This window comes from Rutilus rutilus, assembly GCF_951802725.1.
Source record: "Rutilus rutilus genome assembly, chromosome: 22".
Lineage (NCBI taxonomy): Eukaryota > Metazoa > Chordata > Actinopteri > Cypriniformes > Leuciscidae > Rutilus > Rutilus rutilus.
In genome coordinates, this window is record NC_140227.1 from 8,167,063 (window position 1) to 8,183,715 (window position 16,653).

At 37.1% G+C, this 16,653-nt stretch overlaps 1 protein-coding gene across 14 annotated transcripts in view; it reads left to right on the forward strand.

Annotated features, from left to right (window-relative positions):
• adgrl2a (adhesion G protein-coupled receptor L2a) overlaps positions 1 to 16,653 on the forward strand; it is a 103,883-nt gene that overhangs the window by 73,573 nt on the left and 13,657 nt on the right. For all 14 annotated transcript variants that reach the window (XR_014625869.1, XM_084395425.1, XM_084395427.1 and 11 more), the window contains 8 exons: positions 816 to 999; positions 1,997 to 2,119; positions 2,703 to 2,908; positions 3,638 to 3,811; positions 4,916 to 5,125; positions 6,680 to 6,900; positions 8,334 to 8,400; positions 15,714 to 15,805. Coding sequence is in view for 13 of the 14 variants with exons in the window: in XM_084395425.1 (XP_084251551.1) it covers positions 816 to 999; positions 1,997 to 2,119; positions 2,703 to 2,908; positions 3,638 to 3,811; positions 4,916 to 5,125; positions 6,680 to 6,900; positions 8,334 to 8,400; positions 15,714 to 15,805 (1,277 nt within the window). In the remaining variant the exon portion in view is untranslated. The remainder of the gene's footprint in view (positions 1 to 815; positions 1,000 to 1,996; positions 2,120 to 2,702; positions 2,909 to 3,637; positions 3,812 to 4,915; positions 5,126 to 6,679; positions 6,901 to 8,333; positions 8,401 to 15,713; positions 15,806 to 16,653) is intronic.

Genomic DNA, 16,653 nt, shown 5'->3' on the forward strand with positions numbered 1-16,653 from the left:
TGGTGGTGCATGTGTGCACAAGCTCTGATTGATCAGTATGAGAATGTAAGTCTGTGAGGTGTAATGCTTTTTTTTTTTTTTTTTGCATAATTGAACCAAACATTTGGGGAAACTGTTTTATTGATATGATATTATTGGAAATATTAAGAATATCCAGCATAAAACCATTATCTTGAAGTGAATTTTTTTAGGTTAAATATGTCATTTCTCTGTCATTAGTAGAACCAAACTGAATTGCCTAATGAAGGGCCTCATTGTATCAAACAGATTGTGATTCAGCTTTCTGTCGCTAATGGTGCAAAAAAAGTCACCTCACAGTTAAAGCAAAAATTAATGGAAGACAGCAATTCTCTGTCAGTGTTAACAAGTGGCTATTTTATTCATTTCAGATTTGCGCATCATAAAGACCTAGAGACATTACCATGTGTCCATACTGAAAACAAGATCAAATGGATAATATCTGAAAATAGTGGTCTTTGCCTTCAGTTCTGATGACACAAAACAATGGTGTCTTTATCTTAAAGGACACATTTATAAGGTGTCATGACTGGCTGTCTTTCTTTACTGCATATGTGTCCGTTTATGTGCTTGAAGAGCCTTTGACATTCAATACTGCACTTCTGAGACAGACAGAGCATGTCGGGCACATTTCTGCAGTCTGTTTTTATGTGTGTCACCTGATAACGACCTAAAACAAAGTGTGCATGTTTGCTTTCATTTGGGCACGGGCAGACAGCTGCTGATAAAGTCAAGGCTTTGACATTTGACCTTATTACAGTGGTTAGTGCTGACACAAGCGTCTCATTGGGCTGCAGGCTATCGTGGATACAGTCGACAACCTCCTCAGACCGGAGGCTCTGAAATCGTGGCGAGATATGAATACCACGGAGCAGACGCACGCCGCAACTATGTTACTGGACACCCTGGAGGAAGGAGCTTTTGTCCTTGCTGACAATTTAATGGAACCGGCCATCGTGAAAGTACCAGCCAGTAATATAAGTGAGTATGAGAGATGTGCAAAACTAAGAGAACTGACAACATAAAAGGCTTATTTTGCTGCTGATCAGTTTGAGTTTTCAAATATGATTCAGCCGTGAAATTTTAATAGCAGCATCCACTAACACATGGGTAGTTGACACAAAATACTTTTGGGAAGTTGACGTGTCCTGCAGTGTGGCATGCTAAACTCCATCTCGTACTATTTTAAACAGCATTTTCCTAATTCCTTTATTACTGTTATGCATGCAGCTTTTACGACCTCATATTAATTGAGACTCTACATGGAATAGTTCTACTTCATTCATTTGCCACGCCGCAGGACCTTTTAAAAATGAAGTGAAGGCAAAAATGTGATTAAAAATGGTGTTTAAAGAAATTTTGACCAGTTACTGGACCTATACACTTTCCCTTATAAACTTTTATTTCTTATATACCGCTGGGAATAATAAAGAACAAGGACCTACCAATCAACACTTGAATTTAGGCTTAAATGAAAATAGGTGATGAGGTGAATTCACTTTTTTTCATTGGTATATGCTGTGCCATATTTCAAAGTCATTATATTCAGCACAAACATGCCTCCCTCCTATGTAAATGAGGCGCATTACATATTGTGCCTTATTTAGAAAACTTATTTACAGACAATAATAGGGAATTTTTGTTGATCATGAGATCACTTAGTCATCAGGTGATGGAGAAGAGTGTTATATGCAGAGATGTGGAGTAAAAATTAAAAATAAAATGCTAGTAAAGTAAGCCATATTGCGATAGTCTGCACTTCAAATTCAGAATAATGTTATGTAAATTGCGCTCAGCACAGATTTTGTGGGTGCGTTTTCATTGCTAACTAATTTGCATAACTCCTTTAGTGATTCGAACAACTCAGATAGTCCATGCAAATAACCCCCCACCCCACCCCACCCCACCCCACCCCCCTCCTTATTTTTTCTCTGTTTCCGCTTGGTGAACTAACATTTTGAAACATTTGTCTCTGCAGTTCTGGATGTTTACGTGCTGAGCACAGATGGGCAGGTTCAAGATTTCAGGTTTCCCCAGAGCGGCAGGGGTGGTATTTCTATCCAATTGTCTTCCAATACTGTGAAACTCAACAGTCGTAATGGTATGTTCCAGCCTACGCACACATATACGGTCATTGAACTGCATTAGTCCAGTGAGAATAAGAACATATAAGATCTAACTGCTCCTGTAACTATGGAGATAGAAATGCTCTCATGGTCAGAGAAAGATCTGAACACTGATGTGAACATACTGTTCAACATATGTTGTTTTCGACAAACATAACTGGGTCTGCTGTTGGGTCACTTTGAAAAAAAATTACTGAGGTTAGAAACTTTTGTGGCGTATATATATTTATGGGACTATTATGTTTTCTGGTATACTTGGGTGAATGCAAAATTCACCACAAAATCAAATTTAAGATTATTAAAATTGAAATTTACAAATATACTTGAATGATAAATGATTATTTCTTTTTTGATTTGCAGTAGGCTACTGAGAACTGGTATTTTAAATGTCATAAGAATAATCTCACATTGCAAAATCCTATTCCTAATAAGCTTAATTATGCAAAACATTAATTTAGGGCTGAAGGAAAACCCAGATTTCTTCTTGACAGTTTTTGTGAGGCTCACTGACATAATAGACTGTAATGAGAAGTAAGGTGTGCCATTATCTCTTTGCAGGTGTTGCCAAGTTGGTTTTTGCCCTTTATAAGAACCTCGGGCAGTTTCTTAGCACGGAGAATGCAACAATGAAGCTCGGCCACGAGGCTAACGGACGCAACCTCTCCGTGGCTGTGAATTCCGACGTCATTGCCGCCTCCATAAACAAAGAATCCAGTCGTGTATTTATATCAGAGCCTGTGATTTTCACCCTGGAGCACATCGATGTGAGTGCAAGCAATAAACAAACAAAGGGGTCGTAAAAGCAGCAGGATAGCAAAGCAAGACAGCGAATAAAATAAAATAAAAGCAGTCTCAATTCAAACACCCTACAAGGTCACAGAGGGGTTTATTTAAGCCATCGAACATGAAATTAACAAAGTCTGAACCAATGATTATTACCAGCCTAGACCAAATTCTTAATGAAAACTAATTCGTTTGTCGACATTAGGATGTAAATGATGCAATTTCCTTTTTTTGGAGTGGAAAATTAACTCCCAGATTAGCTATACAATGCAGGATGAAATTACCAGAGGACCAATTATCATCTCGCTCTCTTTTAAAGTGTCAGGAACACTCCCAGAGGAGACCCGGCTTGATTTTTGCTCTCTATCAAAGTAATTGTGTGATTTCCACAGACATGCCTTCAAACCATTCTGCCCCCTGTTAGCACCTCATATAATCAATGGTCCCATGCTAGATTTCGCAGTCATTTAACCTTATTAGATTCTTTAGTCGTTTATGTGAGAACACACACTGCGCATTCAAAAGAGTGTTTGATATGGCCAGCGTATCATTTGCGAAAGAATGAACGCCAACACTCAGAGTGAATTACAATGCCGTTTCTCATATGTTTATGTGCGGGTGCCATTATCAGAGGGACAGCTACTAAATATCAATTTATTATCATATGCTAACTCATGAGGAATGTTTCTGCCTCCTCCTGTCGATTACAGATGCAGCATTACTATAACTCAAACTGCTCTTTCTGGAACTACTCTGAGAGAACCATGATGGGATACTGGTCCACTCAGGGCTGCAAACTCATCCACGCCAATAAAAGTCACACCACCTGCTCCTGTAGTCATCTCACCAACTTTGCGGTGCTCATGGCTCATCGAGAGCTGCTGGTAAGATGTGATCTTCATAAATATTTAAGCTTTTGTCCGTGCATTACTGTGAAACCCAGCTGTTATAATAGACACCGCCAACACTCATCTGCTTTTCTAAGCCAAACGCTATATGAACGGATAACTCGCTGGGTTGCAGACAGCTGCAAACCACCCTATTTAAAAGTTTTTAGTTCACTTTTAGTATTAGTAAATGTTCATTCAAACAAAAACAGTTAGAATTAGTTTTAAACTGTTAAGGTTTAAAACTGACATTTTTGTTCCACTAGTGTTACCAAATGGAATCGCAAAATCAAAACCATATAAAGTTGTCCTTAACCTGTCCTAAACCTTAACAGTTTAAAACTAATTCTAACTGTTTTTGTTTGAATGAACATTTACTAATACTAAAAGTGAACCAAACACTTTTAAATAGGGTGGTTTAGGCTTATATATATTTTTTTATTTATATTATTTATTTATTTTTACTTGTTTATTTTTTGATTGTTACGTACATGTCAATTATTTGTTGGATGTTATATTTTGTATATCTTCTAGACATCAAGCTCTTTATTTCAAAAGAGAAAGGAAAATTCTGTAACACTTTATGGTAACACTTTATTTTACAGTGTCATTGTTACATATGTTACATGTAGTTACTATAGTAATAACTATAAATTATACATAATAACATGCAGCTAACCCTGAACCAAACCCTAATCCTACCCTAGCCCTATAGTAAGTACATGTAGTTACTTAATATTACTCAGTACTTAAATGTCTAATTACACTGTAACAATGACACCTTAAAAAAAAAGTGTAACCCACTTTATTTTAAGGTGGCGGTTACATGTTACTACATGTACTTACTATAGTAATAACAGTAAATTATATATAATTAAAAGTAACTAACCCCAAACCAAACCCTAACCGTAGCTCTCTAGTAAGTATATGTAGTTAATTAATAGTACTTATTTGAGGTAGTACAATTGAACTACGTCACCTTAAAATAAAGTATAACTGAAAAAAAAAATTTGAATTAGATGCCATCTATAATTTACTCAGTTGGTGAATATGATCTGCATCTAAATTTTCTCACTCCATCTCTGTTTGTTTGTTTCTCAGGGTGCAGATGCAGTCCAGGAGCTGTTGTTGAGCGTCATCAGTCGTGTGGGTATCGTGGTGTCCCTCATCTGTCTGGCTATGAGCATCTTCACTTTCTGTTTCTTCCGTGGGCTGCAGAGTGACAGGAACACAATCCACAAGAACCTATGCATCAACCTGTTCATTGCTGAGCTCATCTTCCTCATCGGAATCGACATGACGGAGCCCAGGGTAATGTTACCTTGAATGGATGTGATGTTTTCAGCTAGTCTCATGGAAATGTCTTGAGACGTGTCCACAACATCCAAAACAAATTTTTTGAAGGGAGTTCCAGAGAATTCTAGCTGCATTTTGACACATGATTATAGTTTTTCAGGCTTACTGGATGCTGGAGTCAGTAACTTGTCACTTTTTGTCCAGAATTTATTTAAAAAAAAAAAAAAAAAAAAAAAAAGTTTCATTAATATTTCTGAATACTCCTAATACATATAGAGATAAAGAATATGATAATAGGTCCCTCCTATTTAAACATAAGAGCTATACTATTACTATACATTGGCCTGGTTTCACATACAGGGCTTAGAATAAACCAGGATTAGGCCTTAGTTTAATTCGGACATTTAAAGCTACACTGTGTAATTTTTTAAGTTGATTCTCAGCAAAAACATTTTGTTCTTTCAAAATTATACGTGCTCATTAATGTGTAATTACATCTACCAACTAATCAAGTATTCTCGTAAGCGTAGAATCTGCCATTTAGAATACATACGAGCGAGTCGCTCGAAAGGCGGAAGCCATGTTGCGCCTCCATCTTGAAAATACATTAGCCAAAGAGGGACATACCTGGAAATTTATGTTTCGCCTCTTGTGTTTTTACACTCAGTGGCACCGTGACGAATGTGAGGGGGAGATTACTCGTGACTGCAGGCAGATTTGTGCATCTTGAGACAAAACAATGGCACTGATTATGTTTAGATATGCCAGTGCAAGTTGCGTTCAGTTAAAACAGCTCAAACATGCATTGTAGTCTAGGACTATAGGCTTAAGCCTTGTCTCTGAAACCAGGTGATAATGTGTTCACTGGGGTTCAGGTCTGGGCTTTGTGTAGGACAGTCAAGTTCTTTCACACCAGTAAACCATTTCTCGTCAATTTATTTGCAAGGAGCATTATCATCCTGGAACAGAAAAGACCCCAAACTGTTGCCAAAAAGTTGGAAGCACACAATTCTCTAGACTGTCGTTTTATGCCATAGATTTAAATTTGTCTTCACTGGTATTAAGGGGCTCAGCCAAAGCCATTCATTAGAAGGAGATCCACATACTTTTGGCTGTGTACTTGCTGGTTACATTATGTGACATTTTTAGAGCCATTAAATCAAAACTGACGTTGAAAGTGTTATAAAAGTATGAAACCAACATAAATATATATTGACAGTTTTTGTCTGGAATGTAGTAAAAGAAAAAAATGCATTTCACATATACAGTGATTATATTTAAAATGTGTGAATTTAAATCATTTTTATAAACCCTTTGTGGGGCTTAAACTTAAATGTCAAAATGTAATTTAACTGCCCTTGGTTAGTAATAAAGAAATACTTGTCATTACATTTCTTAAAGTCTTAAAAAACAGAGCCATTGCATCAAAACATTTTTTCCAAATGTTCTAAAATGTTAACTAAAAAAAAAACATGAATAATCTTTTTTTTTTTTTTTTTTACTTGGTATGTGCAATTGAAACTAGATTTTCTAGTTTATTTGTCTTTGACCCTTGCATTTGTCCCACAGATGGCCTGCTCCATAATTGCAGGAATACTGCATTACTTCTTTCTGGCGTCTTTCGCCTGGATGTGTTTGGAGGGCGTTCAGCTCTATCTGATGCTGGTGGAGGTCTTTGAGAGCGAATATTCACGCAGGAAGTATTTCTACATGGCGGGATACCTCCTCCCTGCTGTGGTTGTGGGCGTGTCCGCTGCTGTAGACTATAGGAGCTACGGGACCAAGAAAGTGTAAGTGAACAATTTCTTTGATTTTTTCTTTAAATGAAATGCTGTCTGCGGGAGTGTACCACAATCTAACGGTTCCATAGGTACCACACACACACACACACACACACACACACAAAAAGTCTTCAGAGGATGCCTTACAGTACAAAATGCGGTTTCCAGGCAAGGCTGCATGCGTTAGTGTCTTTTGTTCAAAGAGTCTCTGGTGACCTGTTGTTTGTAAATGCTCTCTAACGCAGACGAGGGCCGCATGAGAAAGAGGCTTTTACGCAGATTAATGGCAGTGCTTCAGCCCTGCATGGGCTCTTGGGTTGCTCCTTATAACACATAAACAGGTGGAAGTGTGCCGGCCCTGCATGCCACGTCATTTTCTTTTAATACTGAGCACAGTGGTTTGCTTTAGATTAGTTTATATTGGTATGAAAGTGATGCTTGTAGCATTGCATTTGTCTCAGATATTTCTTTGGTTTCTTAGAGCACTGTAATATCGACAATTTATATGATCAGTGTTTCCTGCTGGAAGTCGCACTCTAGAGAAACTGGATCCGTTACAGGAAATTACAGGTCTTTGAGCAAAGTTAAATAAACTAATGTGGAATCAACCCATATAAAACACTGTAACGTAACCCACACAAGCCTGCATGTCTCAGTAACAGATATCATCCTCAGTGTGTATGTTTATGTATATGTTTATTATGTTAATTATGATAATTAAGGTGCAGGTTTTGAATCCTAACCCTAATACCCGAAGCATTCTCTATGCAAGAACATGAATGCAAAAACTGCTCGATTTCATGCGTTAATACATTCCAAGATATGTCAGAATGCATTTCACACTATGATGTAAGTGTCTGCTTATTAAGTTAGATGTCATGTGTCACAGATTCCAGGTCCCAATGCTCTATCAGATGCCAAAAGCAAACAACAAACAGTGCTAATATACAGTCACAGTATGACTATATATTATATATATATATATACATGATTTAAAAACAAATATTTTTTTTAATATAGTAATTTTTCTCCATAGTCAATTCTCTCAAAAGATAGTTTTGCTCAATAGTTGATCCATTTTTCACCTGGTGAATGATAAGACAGCTGGAATAAAAAAAAAATAAATAAATAAATAAAACAATAATACATTTATGTTATGCAAAATGATGAGTTGTATCTAGAAAGGATGGTCTCTTTTGACCTGGCCCAATAAGCAATCACCAAGAACACACTAGCAACGCATGGCAACATCCTGGGTTTGACCCACAACACTCCACTGACTATGAGTTTTGCTTAGGCAAGCTTCTTTTGTAAAAAAAAAAACAAAAAAACATGTTGCAAATCTAGCTTTTGTCTTAAATAACAGGATTACTTGGACATGTTTTCTGTAAACTGCTTGCTTTTGTTGCATTCCTTTTACTGTGAACATGTCTTCTTTGCAGATGCTGGCTCAGGATGGACAATCACTTTATCTGGAGTTTCATTGGACCCGTCACCTTCATTATTATGGTGTGTTCAGTATCTACTGACCTTCTCATGGCTTAAGATTGTATATGGCATCATGTACATGTGTGTGTGTGATAGACTGCTGAATGCATGCGCCAGGTGAAAGAACAAGAAAGAGAATATTTCTGTACAGTGCAAGACTGTGTCTCCCAGTTTAAAGAGTAATTGACAGAATCCTCCCATGCATAAAAAAAAAAAAAAACCTTGAGCTGCCTTTGTTTCTTCAGTCTTATTCAACATATTGCAGCCCATTGATTTCTGCTTAGATCAGTTCAGTCTCGGCAGACCCAGTCAATGCGGTCTGCAGAGAGGTTCGGAAATGCTGCTCTTCTAAGGAATCGTTTTGATACGATGCAGCTTTTTCAACTTGGCATTAAAGCACAACATTATCCTCAAATGACACTCAGCGGGGCGCTTTCGAGCTACAGGGTCGAGACAGCCCCCCCGGGATGCGTATTAAAAAAAACGGCAATGTCAAATAGTACAAATATAAAAAAATAGATAGTTTTTTCCAGACTCAACCTTTTAAAGAGGTAGCTGATGACCCTCACTGACACTACAAAATTGACACATCTGCAGTTTAAACGGGCTGTTATTTCCGAACTAAGAGATTAGAGCCTCAGACTAGATTGGGGAGGAAGTAGGCCTGAGAGAGACAAAGATAGAGAGAGTCTGCATGATGGGAAGACTAGCAGGTGGCATTCACATCTGTCTGGCTGTTTGTTTGCCCTCTAATCTCTGGATGAAAAAAAATCTTCTTCCTGAAAATGGAAGGACAAGTAGAGATGTTTGTGGAGGGTTGAGTTTATTATATCCTTTATGGTTACATAAACAGACCTGGTGATATCTTCCTGCCGGGGTGAACAGTGATGGAAGCTCTGTTTATTGGAAAGCCTTTAGGTTTTAGTTGAAAACAGATTTAAAGACACACAGACGGTTCGAACACAGGTTCATGCTGCAATCAAATTTAAAAGGCAATTAGAGAAGTGGCCTGATACAATTTTAGAGGAAACATACATCTGCTTTTAATAATAATAATCAAACACTAGAAAATAATCTAGCAGTAATGTGAATTTTACAAACAATGATTTTTCTCTCTCCATGGCGTTTAAATGGAGTTTGTTTAATGGCATTCTAACCATAGAGTAAATTTAAAAGCAGACCAGGAAAAGAAAAAAGAAAATTTGCAGACCTTTCTTAAATCAGTTTATTCATGTGATCAGTGCAATTTAGTGGTCGACCAAGGCCGATATAATGTATGTCACATTTACCTCAGAATTTACTGACAAAAATAATCAGACAAAACGAAATGTGATTTGCCACTTGAATTTACACAAATTGGACTAGGAGCCTTTCTCAAGATTTTTGTTTACCATTTTACCTTGACTAGTCAATTAAAAATAATTATCTGGAGTGACAAATGTAAGTACAAATATTTAATATATTCTCTCAATTAATATGAGGTCACAAAAGTTTAATATTTATAAAGCATGCATAATATTTTAAAAAATAATTATCAATTGGCTGTTAAATAGTTTTAAATGGAATTTAAGGTGAGACACTACCGGTGAATAGGGTAAAAAATTTAACTAGCATATATCACCATGAAACTTTCCCAGCTGATTACCTACATTAAGATGAGAAAAAGAAAAAAAATGTATTACAAGTTTTCTGTAATGTAATGTTTAAATATGCAAATTAGGCATTATCTAATAAAATATGCACTCATTTGCATAAAAGAAAACGAAATCTGAGTATTGGATAAAGCTAGGTTCAAAATGATTTTTTCATTGTGTTCACATATTAGATGGGAAAAAAAAATTACAGAGGGATTTATGGATATCTACTTTTGTTATCCTGTAAATCAGAATATACTGTCAATAGCCTTAAAAAACAGTTTTTTGGAATAAAATGTTATATAAATCAGGCTAGGAATAATATATTTACAAATCCCTCTGTAAATGTCTTCATACTATAACTAGGTACAAGACTGGAAAGTTTGGTGTATATAGACCTTATGTAGCTCCGCCCCTTTTCAGCGCTGCGCTCATTGTCTTTTGACTTCCGGTCTGTATTTTCACAGAGTTTTGCGTGTTTATTAATGAACGGCTCGTTTTAAAATCTTCCCGGTCGATTTACATTTGTTAAGTCATCTGCTTTAAACATTACAGTCCTCATGATAACTTTCGTTAACTTTACATTAAGTAAATCCACTTAAAAAGCTAATTACTCCTGGACAGAAATGCCATAGAAATATACAGAGCGACCGCAAAACGGAAGTTAAAAGACAATATTCCAAAGATGGCGGCGCCCTTGTTTCTCTGGTGCATAAGGTCTATAGGTGCTAGTGAAGTGGAGATTTCGGACTTGGAGTATGAGATAAAAGTCATTTTGAGAAAACGGGCTTTAAAGATTTATATCAGCCAATGAGATTGCGCATTTAGAGTTAAATCCCCCAATTTACTTTCACGATTGGTTGCTGATAAAAAGGAAATGACCATATTTGGATCCGACAGGATTGTACAGGAGAGAGAGAACTTTCCAACGGTATATGTGATGACAGGGTGCAGGCAGCGATCGCGGAGCAGCATGTTGATTTAGAACGCCAACATTTGTTGAATTTATGAGAAATCTACAGACGCAAATAGACAAAGTGTAGTAAAATAAAGACCTAAATGTGTATTTCTGACTTTTTTTTTTTCACCACAAGTCCCAAAATCTCAAAATTGACCAATGAAAAACAAAACAATGTTTTTGCCTGCCGTGTCTCGCCTTAACATATCTGGACATGTTAATCTGACTTTAAAGATACTGACAGACTGTAGAATACTACAAACAGTGCATGTTTTTGCAGCCACTCTTAGAGGAAGTCCTACAAACCCTAAGATCTGCTTAGTTAGTTGCTACAGCGCTGGATGAAGCGTGATGTATGTGTTTGCGGTGTTGCTGATAATCAGAATACGTGTTCCAGCCATCAGCGGCAGGACGCTTGTGACCCTTTATGAAGCTGATTTATTGTTGCGTGCTCTGCTCGGACAGCAAGCAGGACTCGTAGTCCTCAGGCTGCTTGACGATGCTAGATAAAGCACAAAGACCAGAGCCTCTCAGGGGAACGCAGGACCAAGGTTTCCCCTGACCTCCGACCCCTGATTCTCAGCAGATTGGCTTTGTCCTTGTCAATGAGAGAGCCAGAGCGAGTCTCATTATTCAGAGTTTCACCCATTTTCGCTGTGCAGAGGGATAGAATGGTGTGATCCTGTTCAATTAGTTGAAGCCCATTGTGGTTCTCATTATACTACATCTATTTTCAGCGTCCTCATGCCTGATCCTGCAGCGATGTAGAGCTCCATGAATTTCACAGCTAATCTAGTTCCTTTTTCCACCAATAGGGCTCATGAGCTGGTGTCTAATATGGGAGCGTTGCACAATTTTCCACCACAGAAAAGGCGATTCTGAGCCAGAAATGTTGGCTTTTCATTTGCTTTTAAAACCTGCCTGGTCTCAAACAACATGTGTGCGGTTGTATATCTTAACCAGCAAGACTATCTTCAACCCAGGTGCATTAGAAATACGTGCCTGTGACGTCATTTCGAAATACTGATATTATATTTCCTCTTATATTCGTGACACTTTCATTGTCAAGTGAGTGAATCGCCAAAATCGTGTGCAGTTTTATCCAAAACAGATGAATGTGAATCTAGCAAAGATTTACCACGTTAATTGTTGAACATTCACAGCTGTTCAGAAATGAAATGTCCAGTGAGTGATGTCAAAAATTGCACTTAAAAATAATGTACACCAAACCCTATCCTATACCTAAGCCGATTGTGTTAACAAAAGAAAACGTGAGATACAAACACATTTGTTGAAGCAACCATGCCATTTTAGCTAATTTCTTCAAGTATTTGAGCTTTTTTATCCTGACTCGTGTTGCACAAGACTTGTGTGCCTCCCATCTCTGGGTTAGTTCTATACTAGGTGAGCTTCTCAGCAAGTTTTTCTACGCTAGAAAAAAAAAAAACATACATTCTGAGCTGGTTGTGTGATGGAAACATCAAAATTTATTAGTTTACAAATCATATCCGATTGTAAAAGTGGTTTGAGGACATAATGTAGTATTGTTCAAGGAACAGCACAAAAATAAGTCTTTATTAATGAATAATATGCCCCATGATCATCATTTGTGTGAAAAGGAGTAAAAGTTCTTGGCTCTAGTGGTCATTTCAGCTGGAAACTGCTGTGAATTGTATATATATGTAATTTTTGGAGTTTTGCAGAAATGTAGGTAGAGGCACACATTTCCAATGAGTCTAAGTTGAATATCTTAGTCAAATAGATTCACTTGAAAGACCATGCTGGTCCACCAGCTGGAACAGCACTGAACTGTATACACTGGTCTGTAAATTCGATTCAGCAAAGGTGTTGATTCTAATTTATTTAATTGATTCTATTTGATTAATTTATTTTAATTAAAGGACATGCTTGTCTTTATACTTTTTGTTATATATCTGACTAAAATGATTTAATTTTCAAATATAGTTTGTATGAATACATTTTAACACTTTTTTTTTTTTTTTTTGTCGTTCTATCAAAAGCAGTTTATGACGGAATAAAAATTCCAAGTAAGATTAACATAACATTTGGAAACAAAGACCTTTTGTTTGTAGACACGTTATATATTAACAAAGTTTGTCACATCATCATATGTGACTGTGAAAACCTGGTGGAAAATGCGGGCAGTTGTACTGAGAAAAGTTTGCATATCCACCAGTCGAGCACTGGCTGAGGCAGGAGAGCCACCACCATTTTGGTAGAAAAGTGGTTTCTCGGCTCTGGGGCACCAGGCATATGAGATCCATGAAAACCAGGACATTGAGCTAATGAGTGGTCGGGAACCATTAGTGCGTGTGAGTGACGTTAAAACACGCTTGGACTGTGACACGTTTGCATCATGCAGACAGTTCCATCTGCACCTTAAATATTTAATCTGGTTCAATCGGAGTTCAAGACGCACACACACACGTACAAACACACACATGCATCTATCTCCAGCGTCCCAGAGTGGAGTTGAGGGTCTTCTGCTTGGCTAGCAGTGATGATTCAGGAATGGGGGGGGTTGTTCAGGAAAAGCTCTTTCCGAAATGGAGGAAGCCCATGGGACGGGCAGGAACAAGGAGCTTTAGGAGTGTAGTGGTTGCCTTGCTAGGTTACCTCTCCCTCTGCTGAGCGTCCTTACTTCCTCTCGTCTCATCAGATCACTGTCAGCGCTCTGGCGGCGTGAGAGGCCTTTTATAGCTCTGTGCTCATAAATTCAGGCGCAGGGGCCACAAAAACCAGGTATAACCCCCCCCCCCTCTCTCTCTCTCTCTCTCTCTCTCTCTCTCTCTCGCTCTCTCTCTCTCTCTCTTGCCGTGCTGTCTCTGAGAAGCTGCGGTGCTTGATTGCACGAGCAGCGCGTTATTGATCGCCATCGCTGTTTTGATGGCAGAATGATGAGCTTGTGCACCCGAACAAGGAGCCAAACTGAAGAGCTTGTTTGAGCTGGTGACACCGCCACTTATGAGAGCGGCCACAAATGATAGACTGCTACGTCCTCGTCTGTCTATGCTCCAGAAAATGGATTATACCAGAAAATGTTCCGTCACCACATAGTTGTCCCACATAGTTGTAGCTATTGGGAAGTCATTTTACACAGTACGTGATAAAGTATGACCAATGTATTACTTTAGGTTGTTACAAAGCCCCTCTCACAGCGTGTGTGTGTGTGTGTGTGTTTGAGTGTTTGTCTTCAGTGTCCCGGAATGTTTTAACATTCGCAAATGAGGCAGATATACAGGAGATTTTTGTTTATACTTAACTTTATATATTAACTTTGTTTATACTTAACCTGGGTATTAATTTCTCCTAAACCTGCCTTTTTCTCCGCTGAGCAAAAATCAAACTATTTTAAGTAATATTCTTAGTTATTTATAGTGCAAGCAGGCAATTGCTAATAAACATTTATGCAACTATCATAAAATAAAATAAACGTAATTAAATAAAGTTACTTTATTTGTGTAAATAAATGGAAAATGCATGAAACAGATGTATGGGAGAATATTTACTCACCTAAATATCTGCTCATTTTACATGTTATAACACTCTGAACACTTTGGACATTTTTACTAAATTATCTTAAGATGTTTTTTTTTTTTTTTTTTTTTTTTACCAAGCAAAGAATATATTTAAAAAAAAAATCTTGCTTATTAACTATTTCAAAATTATTGAATTAATAACTAATTTAAGACTGAATAAGACTGTGTTTACAGCAAGTACACTTACAATGCAAGTCTAGCAGACAATAGCCAATAAACATTTATACAACTATCGTATTTAACAGATAAAATCATTTCAGTTGGTTACTTTATGAGTGCATGCAAAATGCATAGCTTTAAAAAGTGAGCTGTTTTAACTGTTCGAATCTGAAATCATTTTACATTGTATATCTAACATTCTGAAAACTTTGGACATTTCTAATCATTTATCTTAAGTTGTCTTTTCTTGTACACTGAGCAAAGATTTACTATTTAAATATCATATATTTACTAAATAATATATTTAATTTAATCGCCTAATATATATGGACAATATATGCGGAATGCATGTGGTGATAACCACAGAAAATAAATTAGACTCTAAATAAAAAAAATGTAAAACAAATGTCCAGAACAGAAATATAATCAATACACAATGCAACAAGTCAAACTAATAAACACGCAAGTCCCATGATGCTGCGTGCAAAGTAACAGTTATACTCTTGCAACAGTGCTAGTTGTGTATTTTATTTGCAGTGCTGAATGATTTCCTGCTAAGCTTCCACTGGGTGTAACACTGTAAATATGCATTTTCACATACTGAGGGATGTTTTCCCTCTGATGTTTTGCCACAAATGCGGTCCGTAGATGTTTGTATACGAAAAAACCCGGAATATTCCTTCAAGGTTTTTTTTTTTTTTTTTTTTTTGAGGAAATATCAAATATCCGTTTCTCCATGTGTGGTCTCTGAGGTCCTCTGAACTGTTTGTGTTTTCATTCTGCAGTTAAACAGTTTTATTGCTTTTTTGTATTCTTGTATTGATATATAGTGACACTGTATTTGGCGCCAGTCATCTTGGCTTTGTCTCGCAATATGCCAGATGGTTATTGTATTAGGCACTGGCTGAAGGGATGCTTAGATGGCTGTTTTCAATTAATGTTCCCAATAAAACTACACTTATCTAATCTTTTAAGATTCGTTTTTTTGTTTATTAACAAATGTTTTTTTTTTTGCTTTTACAGCTCAATCTCATCTTCCTGCTCATCACGATGTACAAAATGATGAAACACTCTACATCGCTGAAACCTGATTCCAGCCGGCTGGAGAATATCAAGTAAGTCACATTGTTTTCCCCACGATATTTCAGCTCATGTGGAGTCAAAGTGTGCCGCCACACACTAAGAAGTAGCACCACTGCTAATCTAAAATTCAGAATGGGAACAGACATTGTTCCTTGCTCACATTGAATGTAGCGTCTACAAAACTGTTTGCTTGGATGAATTTAAGTGCATCGACTAAAGGGATTCAGATGGACTCTAGACAGATGTTATTCTCTTCAGGTGCACAGCGTCTATTAATGTGAGCGATGGCCAGAGAGGCACGTAATGATTGAGACAGGCTCAGTGCTGTTCCTCCTTTACAGTGACCACAAAACTCTTTTTGGAACAACTCCCTGTATTCAGAGTCTGCTTGCGGAGTGAATTCAGATGTGTGTGTGTGTGTGTGTGTGTGTGTGTAAAGACAGTGAAAGCACTTCCATGTGTTTCCTGTTGCTAAGAGGGAGATCTCTTTCTGTAGCGGAAAAGAACAGAAAAAGTGCGTTGGTTGACCACACAAGTCTTTTGGTTCTTTTTGCTGGCATGGCAATGCATGTCTTACTGGTTCTATTTGATAATGTATGACATATTTTTATTGTTTTAAAATTGTGATTTTTTTTTTTTTTAAAGACATTTTTTTGTATTTTCCCAATGTGTTTCCAATTATTATGGCACATTTCATGAATAAGCTTGTAAAACAATTAGATGTTAAAATAGTAGCTATAGCCTGAAAATGTTAAACGTCTGTATCCCCTTTTATGGTTAAACATTATTTTTTTTTATTTTTTTTAAATAAGTAATATTTAGCTGTACTAATATAAGTAATATTTACCACACAATGTCCCTTATATTACAAAAATGTAAC